The 21,825-nt window shown below is 40.2% G+C and overlaps 1 protein-coding gene across 15 annotated transcripts in view; it reads right to left on the bottom strand.

The window, feature by feature from the left end:
* The window catches only part of IDO2 (indoleamine 2,3-dioxygenase 2), a 61,683-nt gene extending 39,858 nt beyond the window's left edge, over nt 1-21,825 (bottom strand). For 13 of the 15 annotated variants that reach the window (XR_015156229.1, XR_015156230.1, XR_015156231.1 and 10 more), the window contains exons 1-2: nt 21,605-21,825; nt 3,221-3,316 (exon numbers count right to left, since the gene is read on the bottom strand). Coding sequence is in view for 10 of the 15 variants with exons in the window: in XM_086380397.1 (XP_086236523.1) it covers nt 3,221-3,316; nt 21,605-21,703 (195 nt within the window). In the remaining 5 variants the exon portion in view is untranslated. Of the gene's footprint in view, nt 1-3,220; nt 3,317-6,734; nt 6,880-21,604 lie in introns of all 15 variants that reach the window. The other 2 variants (XM_086380398.1, XM_086380408.1) reach the window with 2 other exon arrangements.

Raw genomic sequence — 21,825 nt, 5'->3', positions numbered from 1 at the left:
TCCAACTCTAACCTGGTGTCACAGGTTGATCTTATTTTCCTCCCTTGCTAATGTATAACTTGCATCTCTGACAGTGAAATATCATCCACAATTCATTTATTTATTTGCTCAGCTAGTGTGTGTGTACACACACACACACACACAGACACACGCACAGCGGTTTCAGAACTGTTCAACTGTACTGCTTTGCAAAACAAATTCACCAACTTGAGCGCAGTGATTACAAATGTTCTTTTTTAATCCAGCACCAGTCACAGCATCACTTTCCTGAGTAACCTAGGTCACCTCCTTTTCCCTACCCTCTTCCCTAAAATGATGTCACGCATCTGTAGGACAGCTAGATTCACCTAGGTGTTATTGTCTGCATTCCATTCCAGCATCTCCCAACATTCTGGTTAATATTTTAAAACTTGCAGACACTTCACTATGTGATACACAATTCTATGGGTTTCACAAATGCATAGAATCACATATCCACCACCAGAACACCATAGATAACAGTTATGTTATCCTAAAATCCTCCTTTAGTAATCATTCCTCCTCAGTCCCTCATCACCATTGACCTGTGTTCTGTCCTTATAGTGTTCACCTTCTCTGCAATGTCACATGAATGGAATCAGGATGTGTAACCTTTTGGTTGTGACATGTTTCATTTAGCAAAATGTACATAAAGTTTATCCATATTGTTGAATAAACCAATAGCTTATTCATTTTTGCCATTGAATAGCATTTCATCATATGAAGACAACTCAGTGTCTTCCAGACTGCTGTAACAAAGTACCACAGGCTAGATGGCTTATGAACAACGGAAATTTAATTATTTTGATTTTGGAAGCTGGCAGTCCAAGATCAGGGTGCCAGCATGATTGGGTTCTATTGAGAACCATCTTGCTGTCTTCTTGCTGTATCTTCCCATGACAGCAACAGAGTGTCATAGAGCCCTGGGGTCACTTTGATAAGGGCACTCATCCTATTTATAACTATCCCCTTCTTCTCTCATGATCTGATTACCTTGGGTGATGGTTGATTTGATGCATCAGTTTGACTAGGCTAAGAGAAGCCCAGATGGCTGGTAAACATTTTGGGGTGTGTCTCTGAGAGATTCTGGAAGAGGTTCTGGAAGAGATGAGGACTGAGTAAGGAACCTCACCTCACCAGCTCATGTGGAATCACTGCTCTGTTTAGGACCTGAATAGAACAAAACAGTGGAGAAAGGGTGACGTTGCTCTGTTTCAGCTGGGACAGCCACTTCCCCTGATCCCTAGGATTAGCACTCCTAGTTCTTAGATCTTCAGACTCAGACTGGAACTTGCACACTGGCTCCCTGGATTCTCAGCTTTCCTGGGCCTCCTCCAACTAGCAGGTGGCAGATTGTGGGACTTCTCAGCCTAGGTAATCATGTGAGTCAATCCCTCCTAATAAGTCTCTTTCTATATAGATAGGGGAAAAAAACAACAACAACAACAAAAAAGAGTCTTTCTCAGGAGATCTCTGACTAATCACCTTCAAAGGCTCTGCCTCCTGAAAAAAACGACAACAACAACAAAAAAGAGTCTTTCTCAGGAGATCTCTGACTAATCACCTTCAAAGGCTCTGCCTCCTAACACCATCACATTGGGGATTAGGGTTTCAATGTATGAATTTGGGAACGACAATGTTCAGGCCTTTGTACTCAGTTTGAAATTCCCCTGTTGAGGGACCTCTTGGTGGTTTCTGGTTTAGATAATCACTTACACATCAGCTTTTGCATGAACACAAAATTTTGGTTTACTTGGGTAAATATTTAGTAATGTGATTGCTGTGTCATATGGTAATTCTTGATTTGAATCTGCCACCTGGATGGAAGGGGAGTTTGGGAATGGACACACGTATGTGTATGGTTAAGTCTCTTCCCTGTTTACTGGAAACTATCATAACATTGTTAATTGGCTATGAGTGAAAGTGAAAGTGTTAGTCGCTCAGTTGTGTCTGACTCTTTGAGACTCCTTGGACTGTAGCCTGCCAGGCTCCTCTGTCCATATAATTCTCTAGGCAAGAATACTGGGAGCGGATAGCTATTCCTTTCTCCAGGGGCTCTTCCCAATCCAGGGACAAAACCTCGGTCTCCCCCATTGCAGGCAAAGGTCTTTCTGAGCCATCAGAGCCATACCCTAACACAAAATTATACATTTTTTTTTTTTAAAGAACCTGCCAGGGTAGCTGTGATATTTTGAAGGCCTTCTTCCAGGGTAGCTGTAATATTTTGCATTCCCATCAGCAATGTGAATGAGAGTCTCTTTGCATATATTATCACCAGTGTTTGCTATCTCCAGATTTTTAAAAAATGTTAGCTGTTCAAATAGGTGTTAAATTACCTTTTAGTACTTATTATCATAGATAAATAGTCCTATATTCCTCTGTAAGTCCCCTGCTGCTAACTGCTGCTAAGTTGCTTCAGTCGTGTCCGACTCTGTGCGACCCCATAGATGGCAGCCCACCAGGCCCCACCGTCCCTGGGATTCTCCAGGCAAGAACAGTGGATCGGGTTGCCATTTCCTCCTCCAATGCATGAAAGTGAAAGTGAAAGTGAAGTTGCCCAGTCATGTCCGACTCTTAGCGACCCCATGGACTGCAGCCTACCAGGCTCCTCCATCCATATGATTTTCCAGGCAAGAGTACTGGAGTGGGGTGCCATTGCCTTCTCCGGTAAGTCCCCTAGTTTCGTTGTTATTCCTTCCTGATTAAGGCTTATCAACGATTTCTGAAGAATCTGCTAACACTGGCTGTATAACTGAGAAAGTCTCTTGGCTCAATTCTTTTATAGGACTCCAACAATAAATCAGTGTGACTTCATGCAGAGGGAGAGGAACCCTAACCATGGGGCTTCTGAGAATTCCATGCCTATTCTGACCCAGCTACATCTTATCCATCAATTTCCTGACAATTCTCAACCAGATTGCCTTCTTTATTTAAAGAACAAATATTTGTTGAGTGCTTAATATAATATAGTCCAGGAATTTTTCTGTGTAGGCTCTGGAAATTTTAGGGAAACACATATCATACCAGAAGCAAGTGTTATTCCACTCATCACCAAGGGTGAGATTATTTTAGTTCTGTGGATAAAGTCACCATAGTCAGTGGTCAGCTGACCCATGTCTACAATGTTGAGAAAGAAAAGTGGTGAGAGGATGAAAATACGGTAGTGAGAAAGGGTCAAGGAGAAGAACACAAGATGTTGTACCTCGTTTACTTGAGCTCGAAGCTGGCGGCTCTCAATCAACTGGGGAAGTCTGTTGGCAATTTCCATCCAAGGACTATAGTGACCAGGGAGTTCTCTCTGCATTCAGAAAATTCAAATGTCTCAGTATTTTACACCTTTTTGTGAAGCAGCCTCATTGCTACTTTCAGATTTCAGTCTTAAGGCAGAATTCAGATCAATTCTATTCAACAAATACTGAGAATTCACTGAATCCAATGTGAGGCACTACAGATACCCAGGTGACTAAAATGCAGTGCTTGCAGTTAGGAGCACGTGACTCCTAAGGGATAAGTAAAGTGTCATCAGACGTAACCCATGCAGTATAATATGTTTGATTATGGATGTGTGTAAGCTTAAGAAAGGGCTCCCCCGGGGGCTCAGTGGTAAAGAATCTGCCTACAATGCAGGAGCCACAGGAGACGTGGGTTTGATCCCTGGGTTGGGAAGATCCCTTGGAGAAAGGCATGGCAACCCACTCCAGTATTCTTGTCTGGAGAATTCCCATGGACAGAGGAGCCTGGAGGGTTGCAGTCCATGTGGTCACAAAGAGTTGGACACTACTAAAGTGACTTAGCATGGCATAGTAAGCTTAATAACTAGGAGAGGAGGGAGTGGTTAATTGCGTTATTCTAGAGGATTAAAGGGAAATGGTCATAGAAACATGACTGTTGGGGCCAGTAATAGGGTCTGAAAGTGACATTTCTAGTTGGCAATTTGAAGATGAGAAGGCATGTTTTCAAACAGAGCAGATGATGGATAAATCATCTGTTCTTGGGATTATAGTTCATTCCGTATTACTCAAATCTAAAGTTTAAGAGACATGACAAATTAATGACAAATGACTCATAACAAATGTGAGTCACTCATTCATTAGTGAGGTGGATGAACCCAGAGCCTGTTATACAGAATGAAGTAAGTCAGAAAGAGAAAAAGAGCTATCATATATTAACTCATATATAAGAAATCTAAAAAGGTGGTACTGATAAACCCATTTGCAAGACAGGAATAGAAACACAGAGGATGGACCTGTAGACACAGTAGGGGAAGGAGTGGGTGGGACGAATTGAGAGAGTAACATTGATATTTATACATTGCTGCTGCTACTGCTGCTGCTAAGTCGCTTTCAGTCGTGTCCGACTCTGTGTGACCCCATAGACAGCAGCCCACCAGGCTCCTCTGTCCATGGGATTCTCCAGGCGAGAACACTGGAGTGGGTTGCCATTTCCTCCTCCAATGCATGAAAGTGAAAAGTCAAAGTGAAGTCGCTCAGTCATGTCCGACTCCTGGCGACCCCATGGACTGCAGCCCACCAGGCTCCTCGGTCCATGGGATTTTCCAGGCAAGAGTATACATTACTCTGCATAAAATAGAAAGCTAGTAGGAAGCTTCTATATAACACAAGGAGCCCAGCCCGGCACACTGTGATGACCTAGGGGGTGGGATGGAATGGGGGAGGTTCAAAGGAGAGGGGATATATGTATGCTTATGGCTGCATCACCATAGGTAGGCTCACATTCCCTACCTATGGTGATATAGGTGTCTTCCTGTCTCCACATGCAAGCAGGGCATCTTTCATAGGAGAGATTTATTTCCTGCTTCTAGGGAGACAGAAAAGAAGGTCAAAGTTCCGTTTGAATTTACTGTTTCTTTCTGTTTTTAAATGGCCTTTTTATTTTATTTTTTTTAATTTATTTATTTTTAATTGGAGGATAATTGCTTTATAATATTGTGTTGGTTTCTACCATATGTCAACATGAATCAGCCATAGGTATATATATATATATATATATCCCTTCCCTCTTGAACCTCCCTCCCACTCCCACCCTGACTGTTTCTTTAGTAACTTTAGTTCAATATAATCAATATGAAGGATTTCCCTGCTGGCCCAGTGGTTGGGATTTTGCCTTCCAATGCAGGTGGTGTGGGTTCAATCCCTTGTTGGGAAATGAAGATTCTACAAGCTTTGTAGTCAAAGAGTCAAAACGTAAAACAGAAGCAATATGATAACAAAATTAAAGAAAGACTTTAAAAGTAGTCCACATCAAAAAAAAAAAAAAAAAGAAAGAAAGAATGTAAAGAACAGAAGACAAAATAATCAATATGATTGAGGCATATTCAGGGGTGACTTTCCTAGGGCCCCAACAATATGGGTATTCACAAAGAAGAAATTGTACCATTTTCTCCTCATGTATTCTTCACTCAGTCCCTCAGTTTCTCAAGGTAGAGTCCACTGCACTCCCCTAGTCTCTCAGAGTAAAAGTCATTTATAAGCATAATGGTCATTTCCCCTAGCAGTGATGCAGAGTTGAAGAAAGCTGATAACTGACCCAAGTTTGGGGATTTACAGAGTGGTGGCAGGGTCAACCATGCTCACACTCACAGGGGCAGAGAGATTTACAGTTAACTGACTCTGAACTGGCAATTCGTTTTTCTGCTGTTTTACAAACAACAATTGAATGCAGCAACAGAGACAAGGGAATATAATATTTTCAAAGGAAATCACAGAAGGAGACTCATAGTATTCAGGAGGTCTTTTTAAAATGGGTTTGAGAAAAATCTGTAAGTAAGTCATCACCTCTGGCTTTCTTTCTTTGGTACCTAGAAAAGGGATCATATTCTGAGAATTAAAGCACCCTGGGGAATTCCCTGTGGTTAGGACTTGGTACTTTCACATTGGTGGCCTGAGTTCAATGCCTGATATGGGAACTGCTGCTGCTAAGTCGCTTCAGTGGTGTCCGACTCTGTGCGACCCCACAGAGGGCAGCCCACCAGGATCCCCCGTCCCTGGGATTCTCCAGGCAAGAACACTGGAGTGGGTTGCCATTTCCTTCTCCAATTCAGGAAAGTGAAAAGTGAAAGTGAAGTCGCTTAGTCATGTCTGACTCTTAGCGACCCTATGGACTGCAGCCTACCAGGCTCCTCCATCCATGGGATTTTCCAGGCAAGAATACTGGAGTGGGGTGCCATTGCCTTCTCCAATATGGGAACTACAATCCCACAAACCATGTGACACAGCCAAAGGATTTATGTTTCTGGGCTTACATGGAAATCTTTAAATACTCCAGTGTTCCTCAATCTAAGCCACCCTCTATTCTTTAATATCTCCTTTCCCCTTAGACTCCTAGATGCTTCTTACCCTTCTTCCTCTTTTTCATCCACTCCATTCTTTAAACAGTTCAAGTGTTTGGACTCTGGTATCACACCGCAAGTATAAGAAAACAGTGAGCTTTGAGAACCTCTGGGTTCTCCAAGTGCAGTCCCCATCCGGCAGCATTGGGATGATGTGGAAACTTGTTAGATATGCAAATTTGGAGGGCTTCTCCCCAGACATATTGAACCCAAAACTCAGGGCTGGGACCCAGCTTCTGTGTTTTAGCAAGCCCTGTAGGTGAAACTAATGTAACCAAAAGATTGAAAACCACTGATATGGCGACCTCAAAAGCGAAGGGAAAAAGGATGTTAAAGCTAGTTCACAATCCATTAAAAATGTACCCACCAGGGTTTCCTTGGTGGTCTAGTGGTTGAGAATCCACCTGTTAATACAGGGGGCATGGGTTTGATTGCTGATCCGGAAATATTCCACATGCTGAGGAGCATCTGAGCTGGTGCCCTGTGACTGCTGAAGCCCGGGTGCCTAGAGTCTGTGTTCCGCAACAATAGAAGCCACCATGATAGGAAGTCAGCACCCTTCGAGGAAGGATAGTTCCCCACTCCCCGCAACTAGAGGAAGCCTACGCACAGCAATGAAGACCCAGAGCAACCAAAAATAAAACTTAAATAAACAAATAACTCTTTTTTTTAAGTACCCACCCTTCCTGTGGGCTTTTCCTCTAGGAGCTGAATAAAATATTGAATTATGTTCATTACTTTCTGACTGCCAGATTATTTTTTAAATTACAGTGTCGGGGCAGGTTGAGCTGATGAGTATTTCTCTACACAGCATCCCTTTCGGTGTTAGACACCTGCAGAGAATCCTAATGTGCTATGAATGAATATTGGTAATTGCTTACAATTTTTGGCTATCATTAACAAATCTGAAATAGTCATTCTTATATGTGCATTTTTAGGTATTGTCTCATTAACAGGATAAATTTATAAATATGGATTTATTGAGTGAAAGATTTTTGCTTGTGGAATGGTTGAGAGCTACTTCTTGGTTTTCTTACAGAAAAGTTACATGAATTGATAGTTGCATTTATATAATATGTAACATATAATGGGAGTGCCAGTTTATTTATGATTCTAACAAGGTTGAGCATTACCAAACTTTTTTGTTGTTATTTTTAAAGATACATACATTGGATTCTTTGCACTAAAATTCTATAGTTATTTTAATATTCAATAATAAAATAAACATCCAAAAATATTCCTTTCTCAAAAATGATGATTAAAATAATGTAGTCAATGTTGATGGCAAGACAGTCAAAAAGCATAGAATTTGGAAGGTGGAAAGTAAAATTACTCTTGTTCTCATCCTCTCATCTAGCAGTAATGACCCTCAGAAGTTTGTGTGGTTTTCCAGAAATTTTGTATGTTATCATTGTATTGTTTACATTTCTGTGATTTTTGATGAGTTTGAATATCTTGTCTTATGCTTTGTCATTGCATTTTGGGTGCAGGTGTGAAACTGCCATTCGTATCAGGGTAGTCAAATGAGCCAGCATTTTCATTTATGCATTGGGTTTTTGGTTATACTTAGAAAGTTTTCTTGTCCCAATATTACTTCTTTTTAGAATATTTCTAGTTTAACTGTTGATGCTTACTTCTCTAATCTATCTACACTTGTGTTGTGAGTTAGGATAGATTATCTCATCAGTGCTCTTTCAAAATAGAGGAAGTTCAAGCCAGAGAAATTAAGAAACTTTCTCAAGGTTACACATCTCGTTGGTGGTCAGGCCAAATCACTTCTGACTCAAAGTTCAGTGTACTTTCCAGCACCTCCTGAGAGTAAACACACAAGTTCCTTCAAAAGCACTTGATATACTGAAGTGTTTAGAGTTGTTTTTTTTTTTTTTAATTTAATTTAATTTTATTTTATTTTTAAACTTTACAATATTATATTAGTTTTGCCAAATATCGAAGTGAATCCGCCACAGGTATACCTGTGTTCCCCATCCTGAACCCTCCTCCCTCCTCCCTCCCCATACCCTCCCTCTGGGTCGTCCCAGTGCACCAGCCCCAAGCATCCAGTATCGTGCATCGAACCTGGACTGGCGACTCGTTTCATACATGATATTATACATGTTTCAATTCCATTCTCCCAAATCTTCCCACCCTCTCCCTCTCCCACAGAGTCCATAAGACTGATCTATACATCAGTGTCTCTTTTGCTGTCTCGTACACAGGGTTATTGTTAGCATCTTTCTAAATTCCATATATATGCGTTAGTATACTGTATTGGTGTTTTTCTTTCTGGCTTACTTCACTTTGTATAATAGGTTCCAGTTTCATCCATCTCATTAGAACTGATTCAAATGTATTCTTTTTAATGGCTGAGTAATACTCCATTGTGTATATATACCACAGCTTTCTTATCCATTCATCTGCTGATGGGCATCTAGGTTGCTTCCATGTCCTGGCTATTATAAACAGTGCTGCGATGAACATTGGGGTACACGTGTCTCTTTCCCTTCTGGTTTCCTCAGTGTGTATGCCCAGCACTGGGATTGCTGGATCATAAGGCAGTTCTATTTCCAGTTTTTTAAGGAATGAACACTAAAAAATTAATTTCTATGTTAAAAGACATGGTAATGGGTTAATGTCTTATGTGGCACAACCATCACAAACTTTAGGGTTATATTTTCTACTCAAAAGAAATCACTTGCAGCTCTTTTGAACAAAATTTTGCAAGTTAACACATTGTTTCAGAGATTCAGTCCTACTCAACAGTAAGTAGCATGTCAAAAAAGAAGCATAGTTCTTAAGGAAGGTAATTAAGTAATCCTAAAGTGAAACTGCTAGTTAGACAGGGCTCCAGGTGATATTGACTAAAACTCAGCCCTCCTTTTGCTCTGCTTTGGATAGTTCTTCTCAATACATTTATAATCTAAAAAAGAACAGATTTTATAGGAGTCATGTATTTTATAGAACCACTAAACTGTATTATACTGGTTCATGAAATCAGCTTCTGGTTAAGAAAATAGTACAGAAAGCTAAAAAAAAAAAAAATTAAAAGTTTAAGTGAAATTAAACCAGTCAAATGTCAATACGGAAAAGTTGGATGATAATGTTAGTATCATAAAAATTAGAATGTGATCTATTGGACTGAGTAGAATTTGAAAGAGATGATTTTTAGGGAAATAAAAGACTGGAAAAATGGAAAGAGGCTGGTGTGACATAGCTGCCAAGTAAAGAGGAGACAGAAATATTAGATGACTTTGAAGAGATGGGTAGGCAGCACGAGCAGTCCCTAAGGATACACCTTACCAAAGTATAGGATTTTGTTCTAAAGAGAGGAGTTACGTGGTTTGATTTTTTTTTTTTTTTTAATTTAAGGGTCACTCTGACTGCCATGCAGGGAGTGTATTATAGTTGGGCAAGAGGGGAAATAAAGACAGATTACAAAGCAACAGTCCAGGAAGAAATGGTGGTGGATTGCACTAGGGTGGAAAAAGAAAGGTGGGCAGCCAAGAGCTAGATTTCAGAGACAGGGATGAATTCATTCACAGGAGTCATTGGAGAATAATAAAGATTACTGCAAGACTCAATTACAAAATACGTAGTTAAGGTTAACACAGGTCTAGTACAAAGTGAACACTGACTAAATAATATTTAATAACTATATATTATAAAGGGGTTATTATAGGAACTAAAAAATTCCATTCTCAATGAAATATAGAAGAATGATATCAATTAATTTTGCTAATACTTTGAAAATCTGAATTGAAACCCCAATTGAAAAACTGTAAAAGGTCGTTTTTTGTTTGTTCTTTTTTCACCTAGAAGTGTGAAATCTTCTAGGTGAAATAAGCTTCTAGGCCAATAAGCATAGAGGAAATGAAAAATATAATTAAAAACGTATCACCTAAAATCTGTCCTTTCTTAAGAATGATAATATATTATCTGTTCCAGAGCACAGATGAAGATGAGAAAGCACTTAATGCAATTTGTGAAGATAACAGACCCTCAGGACTAACCCCTGAAACTGTAACACTACTGTGGTGTATGAATACAAAAAGGTAATTCTTAAATAAAATGTTATCAAACTGAATTCACTAGTATAAAAGACCAACCCATGTTTGGCATTACTGTGAGCATATTTTGACATTGGAAAGTTGTTGTTGTCTTTTAGTTGCTAAGATGTATCCAACTCTTTTGCAACCCATGAACTGGAGCCCGTCAAGTTCGTTTGTCTGTGAGATTTCCCAGGCAAGAAGACTAGAGTGAGTTATCGTTCCCTCTTCCACTGGATCCCCGCCCAGAGACTGAACCCATGTCTCCTGCATTGCAGGTGGATTCTTTATCACTGAGCTGCCAGGGAGGCCCCTGGAAAGTTGTTACAATACGTAAAATCAGAAAAGCCAAGAAAAAGTATAGAAAATGTTTAGAAAGAATATTTTGATAAGTTGTTTGAGGGCATGCCAAAGTTTATGATTCTAACAATGTGCTTAGTCGCTCAGTTGTGTCCGACTCTTTGCCACCCCCTGGATTGTAGCCCACCAGGCTCCTCTGTCCATGGGGATTCTGCAGGCAAGAATACTGGAATGGGTTGCCATTCCCTTCTCCAGGGGATCTTCCCAATCCAGGGATCAAATCTAGGTCTCGCACACTGCAGGTGGATTCTTTACCATCTGAGCTACCAGGGATGCCCCAAAGTAACAGTAAATGGATGTTAAAATGCCCTCCAAGGTGGAACTTGGCAACGATAAATTTTCTTTTTTTTTTTTTTTAACTGTTTCTTTTTGTTTGTCTTTTTTTCTGGAGGATGTAAATAGATTTGGTACTAAGGTTCTGTAGATTTGGACAGCAGCTACTACAGAGAGGGGTTCACCATCTCTGCCCACTTGTCTCCATTTAGAATAAGAGCGCAGGAGTTTCTACGATGAAGATTGGACAAGCATTAAAATTTTTCATTGGTGACAAACTGATTCATCCACCTAGGGGAACTACATCTTTTGTTCTGGTTTCATCCTCTATCAAAATTGTTTTCTAGGCTGGGAGCAGAGAGTTCACATTAATTCACATCTGTAAACTAAGTGTTCTGAAACATTAAAAGTAGTGCAAAAATATGCAGTGGACTGAAACGATAAAAAAAATCCCAGCAAAAAAATTGAAGAAATAGCGAATCAGGGGAGGTACATTAATCTGACACTAGAGAGAGTGAATGCCCAGAGGTTAGAATGAAGAATGGGGAAGCATCCTAAGCAAACGTCCTCAAAATTAGCTCACGATTACAAGTTAATTTTAGGAACAAGATAAGCAATTTTTGTGGGAATGACTTGGTTGGTTTGAATTAAACCATCAGAAGTTTCATATATTGGTTGTATTTATAGAGGGAAAATTAACCAAAATGTCTAATGCCATTAAATTGGAATGTTTTATCATGCAAATAGGATTTAATGAAACCATTAAAATTATATTGTTAAGACATTAATTTCAGGCAGTTTTATTTTATAGCATTGAGTTAAAAACACACAATGCAGGTTTGGATATGCAATAGAATTACAACTTTGCAGCTTTGCAAACACATAGACACACATATATACACAGACAAATACATAGCCAAACATACACACCCTTAGATAAATTATCCCCAGATACCTAAGGTATATTGATTTTATGGTAGAGTTATGAATAATCAATTTCCTACTTTTAAGAATCTTCCAATGTGAACTTGATATGAATTTATTAAGTTGGTAACAAAATACTCACATTTAGATTTTTTTCATAAAAAATTTTGTCGCTAATGATGTGCCACTGAATTTTAGTAGTCTCCTAATTTCTAAAGATTAATAATAAAATAAATATTCAATAAAAGGAGTTTGAAGTAAGATTTCAAGCAGAGGATGGTCAATTTATAGTACACATTAACCTGATATTATATATAATTGAAAAAATTTTTTTAATCAATAATGGGGTCTTAAGTTGTGATTACGGAGAAGGCAATGGCACCCCACTCCAGTGTTCTTGCCTGGAGAATCCCAGGGACAGAGGAGCCTGGTGGGCTGCTGTCTATGGGGTCGCACAGAGTCGGATATGACTGAAGCGACTTAGCAGCAGCAGGAAGTTGTGATTAAAAGCAGTTGGGAGACAATTATGGTAATTATATACTATAAAATCAAATTAGGACATAATTTGATAAATATTGACATAATTATGGTATGAAATGTCATAACATATTCCTTCTCAAATTGGCCATGATTTAGAAAATCTATATTATATAGTAGTAACTTATCCTGTTGTTAACAGGACCTGGACCTGGGCCTGGCTTAGTCTTTAGTTTCAGACTGAAATCACAGAGTGTCAGCATAATGAGGGGTTTTCTTAATTTGATCCTCCTCATACATGACATGTTATCCTCACACAAGTAAAGTAGGTAAAAAGAGAGCAAATATGACTTGCTAGTTTTAAAACTAGTAAGAGATTTATCTAGACTTCAAATTCAAATCAAATTCAAATTCAAAAATATTATAGTGTTGTCAGTGCTGTGAACCAGAATTTGTAATATTAATCATCTACTGTTTCTCAACTAAAGGAATATATAAAATTGACTTTAAGGAATAATTTTCATGAATCCCAGAGAATAATTTCCCAAAGATTCAAAAACCTGAGTTGGAAAAAAGAAGGAAACTAAAATCTTTTTTATGGAAAATGTTTTTTCATTGCACATTATCTCCATGATATAAAACATTTCTTTCCATATCTAGTCAGAGATTAAAACACAATACTAAACATCTCAGCATTTATGCACCCATAGGAGCATATCTTTACTCCTCTTCCATCTCCCCACTCCATAACCCACAGTTTCAGAAACATGATTCTAGATTATCCTTTTAGATTTATACAGGTCAATATTGGAAAAACAAAAAAATCCAATTAAAAAATGACTGGAAGACCTAAACATACATTTTTCCAAAGAAGACATACAGTTGGCCAACAAAAACATGAAAAGATATACATTGTTTATTATGAGAAATGCGAACGACAACTACAATGATGTATCACCTCACACTGTTCAGAATGGCCATCATCAAAAAATCTGCAAACAATAAACGCTGGAGAGCATGTGGAGAAAAGGGAGCCCTCTTACACTGTTAGTGGGAATGTAAATTGATACTGCCAATATGCAGAACAATATGGAGGTTCCTTAAAAAACTAGGAATAAAACAACTGTATGATCCAGCAATCCCATTACTCAACATATACCCTGAGAAAATCATAATTCAAAAATACAGATGTACCCCAATGTTCACTGCAGCGCTATTTACAATAGCCAGGACATGGAACCAGCCTAGATGTCCATTGACAGATGAATGGATAAAGAAATTGTGGTACATATATACAATGGAATATTACTCAGCCATAAAAAGAAACAAATATGAGTCAGATAAACAGACATGCAAGAATATAGAATCTATTATACAGAGTGAAGTAAGTCAGGAAAACAAATATAGTATATTAAAATGTATGTATGGAATCTAGAAGAATGGTACTGACGAACTTACTTGCAGGGAAGGAATAGAGATACAGATGCAGAGAATGGACTTAGGGACACAGCAGGGGAAGGAGGATGGGACAAATTGAGAAAGTAAGACTGACATGTATATACTGCTATGTGTAAAATAGATAGCTAGTGGAAGCTGCTGTATAGCACAGGGTGCCCAACCCGGTGTTCTATGATGACTTAGAGGGGTGAGATGGGGGCATGTGAGGGAAGCTCTAAAGGAATGGGACATATATGCATACACACACACACACACATATATATACACACATACATACATATATATATATAATTTGCATTTTTGTACTGCAGAAACTAACACAACATTGCAATGCAATTATATTCCAATACAATATTTATACAGGAAAGTTCAGTTCAGTTCAGTTGCTCAGTCATGTCTGACTCTTTGCGACCCCATGAACTGCAGCACGCCAGGCCTCCCTGTCCATTACCAACTCCCAGAGTTTACCCAAACTCATGTTCATTGAGTCGGTGACGCCATCCAACCATTTCATCCTCTGTTGTCCCCTTCTCCTCCTGCCTTCAGTCTTTCCCAATATCAGGGTCTTTTCAAATGAGTCAGCTCTTCTCATCAGGCGGCCAAAGTATTGGAGTTTCAGCTTCAACATCAGTCCTTCCAATGAACACCCAGGACTGATTTCCTTTAGAATGGACTGGTTGAATCTCCTTGCAGTCCAAGGGAATCTCAAGAGTCTTCTCCAACACCACAGTTCAAAAGCATCAATTCTTTGGTGCTCAGCTTTCTTTATAGTCCAACTCTCATATCCATACATGACTACTGTAAAAACCGTAGCCTTGACTAAACAGACCTTTGTTGACAAAGTAATGTATCTGCTTTTTAATATGCTATCTAGGTTGGTCATAACTTTCCTACCAAGGAGTAAGCGTCTTCTAATTTCATGGTTGCAATCACCATCCGCAGTGATTTTGGAGCCCCCCCAAAATAAAGTCAACAACTGTTTCCACGGTTTCCCCATCTATTTGCCATGAAGTGATGGGGCTGGATGCCATGACCTTAGTTTTATGAATGTTGAGTTTTAAGCCAACTTTTTCACTCTCCTCTTTCACTTTCATCAAGAGGCTCTTTAGTTCTTCTTCACTTTCTGCCATAAGACTGGTGTCATCTGCGTATCTGAGGTTATTGATATTTCTCCCGGCAATCTTGATTTCAGCTTGTGCTTCATCCAGCTTGACATTTCTCATGATATACTCTGCATATAAGTTAAATGAGCAGGGTGACAATATACAACCTTGACGTACTCCGTTCCCTATTTGGAACCAGTCTGTTGTTCCATGTCCAGTCTGTTGTTCCAACCAGTCTGTTGCTTCCTGACCTGCATACAAGTTTCTCAAGAGGCAGGTCAGGTGGTCTGGTATTCCCATCTCTTTCAGAATTTTCCACAGTTTATTGTGATACACACATCAAAGGCTTTGGCATAGTCAATGAAGCAGAAATAGATGTTTTTCTGGAACTCTCTTGCTTTTTCCATGATCCAGCAGATGTTGGCAATTTGATCTCTGGTTCCTCTGCCTTTTCTAAAACCAGCTTGAACGTCTGGAAGTTCATGGTTCACGTATTGCTGAAGCCTGGCTTGGAGAATTTTGAGCATTACTTTACTAGCGTGTGAGATGAATGCAATTGTGCGGTAGGTAGTCTGAGCATTCTTTGGCATGCCTTTCTTTGGGATTGGAATGAAAACTGACCTTTTCCAGTTCTGCGCCCACTGCTGAGTTTTCCAAATTTGCTGACATGGAGACTGCTTTCCCATATAACTGTGGTCATGTAATTACTGTGCTCACATTTGAAAAACAAGGCTGGACTTTGAGCTCATGTGAGCTAGCTTAGCTGTCTACCCTTTGCTCATGAGGTGTTTTCTCATATTCCAGCTTTTCTCTGATCTTAAAGCTACAATTTTCAGCAGAGCATGTGAATATTCTTCAGTTTTTTCAGAACATTGAGATCAGAGAGTGGTGAACACAAGTTAATAATATGCTGACAAAACCAGTCAATATTTAACAGTCCCGTTGTACTTCCTTGATCATTTTGTGCTTTGCACCATCACGTTTTATTGCCCTTTACCCTCCTGTCTGGTCAGCTCTGGGGGTCTCAGGGCAAAACAAACCTTTGGGGCTTCGCTGGTGGCTCAGTGGTAAAGAATCCACCTGCCAATGCAGGAGACATGGGTTCAGTCCTTGGTCTGGGAAGATCCCACATGCCGTGACACAGCTAAGCCTGTGCACCACAACTGTTGAGCCTGTGCTCCAGATGCTGTGGACTGCAAGTATGAAGCCTGAGCACCCTAGAGCCTGTGTTCAGGTAGAGAGGCCACCGCAAGGAGAAACCCACTTGCCACAGCTAAAGAAAAGCTCTCACAGCAGTGAAGACCCACTGCAGCCCCCCCAAAATCAATTGATCAATAATTGTTAAAAAAAAACTAACAAGGCTTTGGTTTCCATCTCCCAGGATCTCCCTTTCTCTAACTGTTCATCTTTCTGCCTCACTTCCTATAGTGAGCCAAATGGCTTGTGCCAACCCTTTTCTCCCCAAAAGACATGTCTGCTTGGAAACTGTGAATGTGACCTTAATTGGAAATGGGTCTCTGCTGATATCATTTAGTTAGTCACCACAAGATAAGAATCCAAGGATTAGCATGGATGTGATGATGTGTGTTAAGTCGCTTCAGTCATGTCTGAGTCTTTTGTGACAATGTGGATGGTAGCCCGCCAGGCTCCTCTGTCCATGAGATTCTCCAGGTGAGAATACTGGAGTGGGCAGACTGCCATGCCCTTCTCCAGGGGATCGTCCCAACCCAGGGGATCAAACCCATGTCTCTTATGTCTCCTGCATTGGCAGGCAGGTTCTTTACCACTAACGCTACCTGGGAAACCTGGATGTGATGACATGTGTCCTTATAAGAGAAGACAGAGAGAGAGGGAGGAAGATTGCAGAGCAGAGAAGAAGGCCATGTGAAGATGGAGCAGAGAGTGGAGTCCTTCTGCTGGGAGCAAGGACGCCAGGAGCCCCAAGAAGATGGAAGAGGCCAAGAAGGATTCTCCCCGAGAGACTTTGCTGGGGCAGGAGAATGCTGCCAACACCCTAATTTCAGACTTCTTCCCTCCAGAAGTCTAAGAAAGTACATTTCTCTTGCTTTAAGCCAGCAACATATTTTTGGTAATTTTGACATCAGCCCTAGGAAATTAATTCACTTCCAGAGCCTCATTTTGACTGAGAATAGCAGATATGTAATTTCCATGATGCATGATTTTTTCATCCTTTCTTAGATGACTCAGCTCAGCTCTCCCCGTGTTGTCTTAAGCTTTTCTACAGCTTTGATACCCTGAGGGTGAAAAACTCTGAGCGGATTCATTGTTTCGGATTCCAGTTTCTAGGACCATCTTGGCCTCTTTTTCCCCATTTTTATCCCCATTGTCCAATCACTTCCCCATTGGCTTGCCTCACATTTCTCTTGGTTTCTTAACTTTGGCATGGAAATCTACATCCTGTCCAACCCTCCCCACCCCCAAACTCACCTTTCTTTATTAATCTACACTCAGGGTTCTGAAATCTGATCTCTTTGTGTGTATCTCTGCAATATAGTAGATATAATAATAATAATATATCTATTGGTGATATAACCATTTATATGGCTATGTAGTATGTAATAAACCATGTGTATATATGTAATATAATATGTAATAAATAAAATAAAGCATGGATATGTGTTTGAGCAAGCTTTGGGAGTTGGTGATGGACAGGAAAGCCTGGCGTGCTGCAGTCCATAGTGTCGCAAAGAGTTGGACATGACTGAGCGATTAAACTAAACTAAATATAGCCATCGTTGCCTCAAATCTCATTTGACATGGTCAGGCATATAGCTCAGATACTAGTAAATAATGGTAGTTTTTTCTCAAGGAAATATTAGATTTCTTCCTACCTCTACTTTTCATTAGAAAACTATGGTCTTCTGTGTTAATAATTTTTCTACTCTTCCTTCTAAACAGCTGGAGTCCACTGCTTCTCACAAGTGCTTTGAATTTTTACAGGAGAGTATATGTATATTTATTTTTCTTAAAAGACCTAGGTTTGGTCCCTGGGCCCAGAATATCCCCTGGAGAAGGGCATGACAACCCACTCCAGCATTCTTGCCTGGAGAATCCCATGGACAGAGGAGCCTGGTGGGCTACAGTCCATGGGGTCGCAAAGAGTCAGACACAACTGAAGTGACTTAGTATACACGCAAGCCCTTCTCACTGTTTCTCATAGTTAGGAACACATTTCTTTCCAAAAACAACCTTCAAAAACTCTCATTGCTCATGTGAACCTCCACTGTCTTTTACAGATTCTGTTACTTTCAAGTATTGAGCTAGTTAGCCTAGAGGTTCCGATTTAACTACTGGCTAGGGTTCTGGCATCAGTATTTATTTAGGCTCCCCAGCTAATTTTAGCACACAATCCAGCAATCACTGTCAGAACATTGCCTGCACTTAACCTGCTAGGAATACATTTACACGCCATTGTGGAAGACATTTACCAGATGTGTGAAATGCAAATTCCTGAGCCTAACATTTGAGTTCCCTTGGTCTCACCCCAATCTGCTATCATCTATCTTGGTCCCTCCTCTCCTGCCCAGCTGATTTGCTCAAATTCTTTAAAGAAAACTTTCTCCCCACCCACCTACCCAAACACATGCACGCACAGATTACATGACTGGCAAGCAATTTTTGTGGCTTTCCTATGGGACTAAAAGAGACACATTTTCCTCACTGAAATGTTAGACCCTACAGATGTTTGAGAGTTTATACAAACAGAAGGGTAGAGTATGTTAAACCAGGTCAGCCCTTTCCCGCAGAGCCAGAATGATTGCTTATTCATTAGTTTGACTGTGCTTTCTTTTCTTCTTTGTTACTGATAAAAATCAGAACCATTTCTTGTGTTTATTAGCTTTACCTAAAAATGCTATTAAAATCATTGGAACATAATGATCTTTGCTACCGTGGTACATAATTATGCTCACATGCTCTAAGTATTTATGGTAAACAACCAAGCTTGCTGGAAGGGCATCTTTGGTCTGATTGACAACGGAAGAGCCACCCCATCACTTTCCTAAAAGCAAACAAAGCCCTTAGCAAAACCAGGCTGATATTTCTCGATTTGTGACCTGTTGTGACAACACTGCTATTTATTTGGTGATGAATGAGGGCTTCTCTTCTGGTCAGCTGAATAACCTGAGACAGATTCTGGTTTCAACACTCTTCCCCTACCTCTTCCCAGAAAGGGAGGTGTTTGGGAGAGAAAACTAAAACTGAAACAAAGACTCGCAATCTTTAAAACTCTGACAAATGACTGTGAGAACAGATCCAGTTTGCCAGGAAATTTCTATCTGAGTTCCAGAATGGAAATTTCTTCTAAGGAGTATGCATCAACCAGACCACAGGGCAGATGGGGTCTTGTATTGTCTCAGAAAGTCACAATCACTTGATGTTGTTACTGTTTCCCATCTGGTTTTCTTATTTATAAGAAAGGAAACTGCAAAGAATGGGAACACAATCATGGTGGCCCCACCCAATGTTCACACATAAAATGTTATCAAAAAACCCGAAAACGCTTTTCAGCCAATCCAATAATTTTAATAGTATTTTTCTCAGTTCAGTGTATATATTTAATCCCAAGAAGAGAGTGTTGGCTTGTAGATTGGCTCTTTCTTGTGAACTAGAGATGATCTGAATGTGCCTAAATCAAGTTATATACACAAAATGAAGTTTTGAATAAGCTCTGGACTGAGGGTCAGGCAAATTGGCTTCTAGCAGTCCACTGGATTTATGAAAGTGCTTCCATGCTCCATAGCAGTCCAGTGGGAGTGGGGCTAGATCTCTTCCAGTGCCTGTGAAAACTGAGGGTCAGGCAATGCTGATGATTCATTGTAGGTCACAAGAGTTAGTAAGCAAAACCTTGGATGACTCAAGTATCTGGTTTGTGCAGGACTTTCCTGGCTTAGCACAGAAAATCCTGCTTCTTGGAATCCCCTTTGGCCTCTAGCAAATGGACATTCTTGGTCACCCTAGTGGCAGGGTCAGAGAACACAGTCCAATGTTTTGGGCCACAACTGTCGTCTAACACCCTGGAGTCATTACTGTTAGTGCTCAAGTTTCTTGCAGATCTGATTTCAAAACTAACAGCTCTACAGAGTAGCACTTGGGGATCAGCAAGTAGATCCTATCTTCATCTGTATTCCTCTATCACACTCCATAAAAGTTAATTAAATTCTAGGTCAATCATTAATCATGATTAAATCACCAATTAGGTCTGTAGAAGGAAAAATTGGATCTAATAAATGATTGCAGTGATTGTAACATTGGATCTCTAGATTTTTAGCTGAGTAGTCTTGGCCCTAATTTATAACATAGTAGAAAAAAAGAAATAAAGAGTCCTGAGTACTTCTGCTTTTTCCAGTAATATGACTTTGGGCAAGCCACTTCTGGTCTTCAGTTTCTAATAACCCTTGCAGTTTTAACATTTTCCATCTCAACCACATTCAAAGATTTAAACAATGTTGAAAAGGAACTGCATTAAGAACAAATAAGAAATAGTTTCAGTTTGTTCTCAAAGGTTTTTTCCTCTTCACAGCAATATCTGTGAATATCGAATCCCTCCTGCTATCCTCAAGGACACCTGAGGTCCACCTGTGTTCTCTTTTCTCTACCACTAGCCAGGCAAGATCAGAGAAGGCAATGGCACCCTACTCCAGTACTCTTGCCTGGAAAATCCCATGGACGGAGGAGCCTGGTGGGCTGCAGTCCATGGGGTCGCTAAGAACAGGACATGACTGAACAACTTCACTTTGACTTTTCACTTTAATGCATTGGAGAAGGAAATGACAACCCACTCCAGTGTTCTTGCCTGGAGAATCCCAGGGACGGGGGAGCCTGCTGGGCTGCGTCTATGGGGTGGCTCAGAGTCGGACACGACTGAAGCTACTTAGCAGCAGCAGCAGCAGCCAGGCAAGGTAAACTGAATTTCTTGCCTTAGTGCTTAGTCACTTGGTCATGTCTGATTCTGTGTGACCTTTTAACTGGGGTAGCCCACGAGGCTCCTCTGTCCATGGGACTCTCCAGGCAAGGATACTGGAGGGATAGCCATTCCCTTCTCCAGGGGATCTTCCAGACCCAGGGATCATATAATTGATCTTTATCTAATTCTCTCTCTCTTTTTGATAACTGCACATTTGCTCACAAATCACTGGAATGACTGGAAATCTATTTAAAAAACAAACAAACAAACAAACAAAAACATGACATTAAAACATTTCACTTGCTCTCTTGCTGCTGTAGCTGTCACTTGCCTTTGCTGGTAATCACCCTGTGCCTTATTTGTACTGTTGGTAAAGAATCCACCTGCAATGCAGGAGACCCTGGTTCAATCCCTGAGTCAGGAAGACCCACTGGAGAAGGGAGAGGTTACCCACTGCAGTATTCTGGCTTAGAGAATTCCATGGACTGTACAGTCCATGGGGTCACAGAGTTGGACATGAGTGAGCAACCTGCACTTATTTGTATTATCCATCCCACATCACAGACCTGGCATTTATGTTGCATCTCTCTTAATGACTACATCATTAAACAAACAAACACAAATCAGCATCTCAAGAAAACTATACTGATTTGCTCTAAGACCCCAGCCTTACCAGAGGATTTGGGAGAAGAAAGCCATAATCTTCAGAAATGTGAAATCTTCCTAAAGTCAAGAATGGTGCTGTCTTCAAATTCTGACTTTGAGGCTCCATAATGTTGTTTGAAGTATCTGTGCCGAGACTGCTGCTGAAGAGACAACTGCTCCAAATATGTCAAAGACACAGGGAGCTTCAGAATAGCATCTCTTCCTCACAGTTAGTTGTCCAGTTGTCTC

The sequence above is a fragment of the Bos grunniens genome, chromosome 27, assembly GCF_055505025.1.
Source record: "Bos grunniens cultivar Pamir isolate PY7600 chromosome 27, Bosgru_T2T1.0, whole genome shotgun sequence".
Taxonomy (NCBI): domain Eukaryota; kingdom Metazoa; phylum Chordata; class Mammalia; order Artiodactyla; family Bovidae; genus Bos; species Bos grunniens.
Note: the sequence above shows the minus strand (reverse complement) of the source record. Positions and strands in the feature narration are given on the sequence as shown.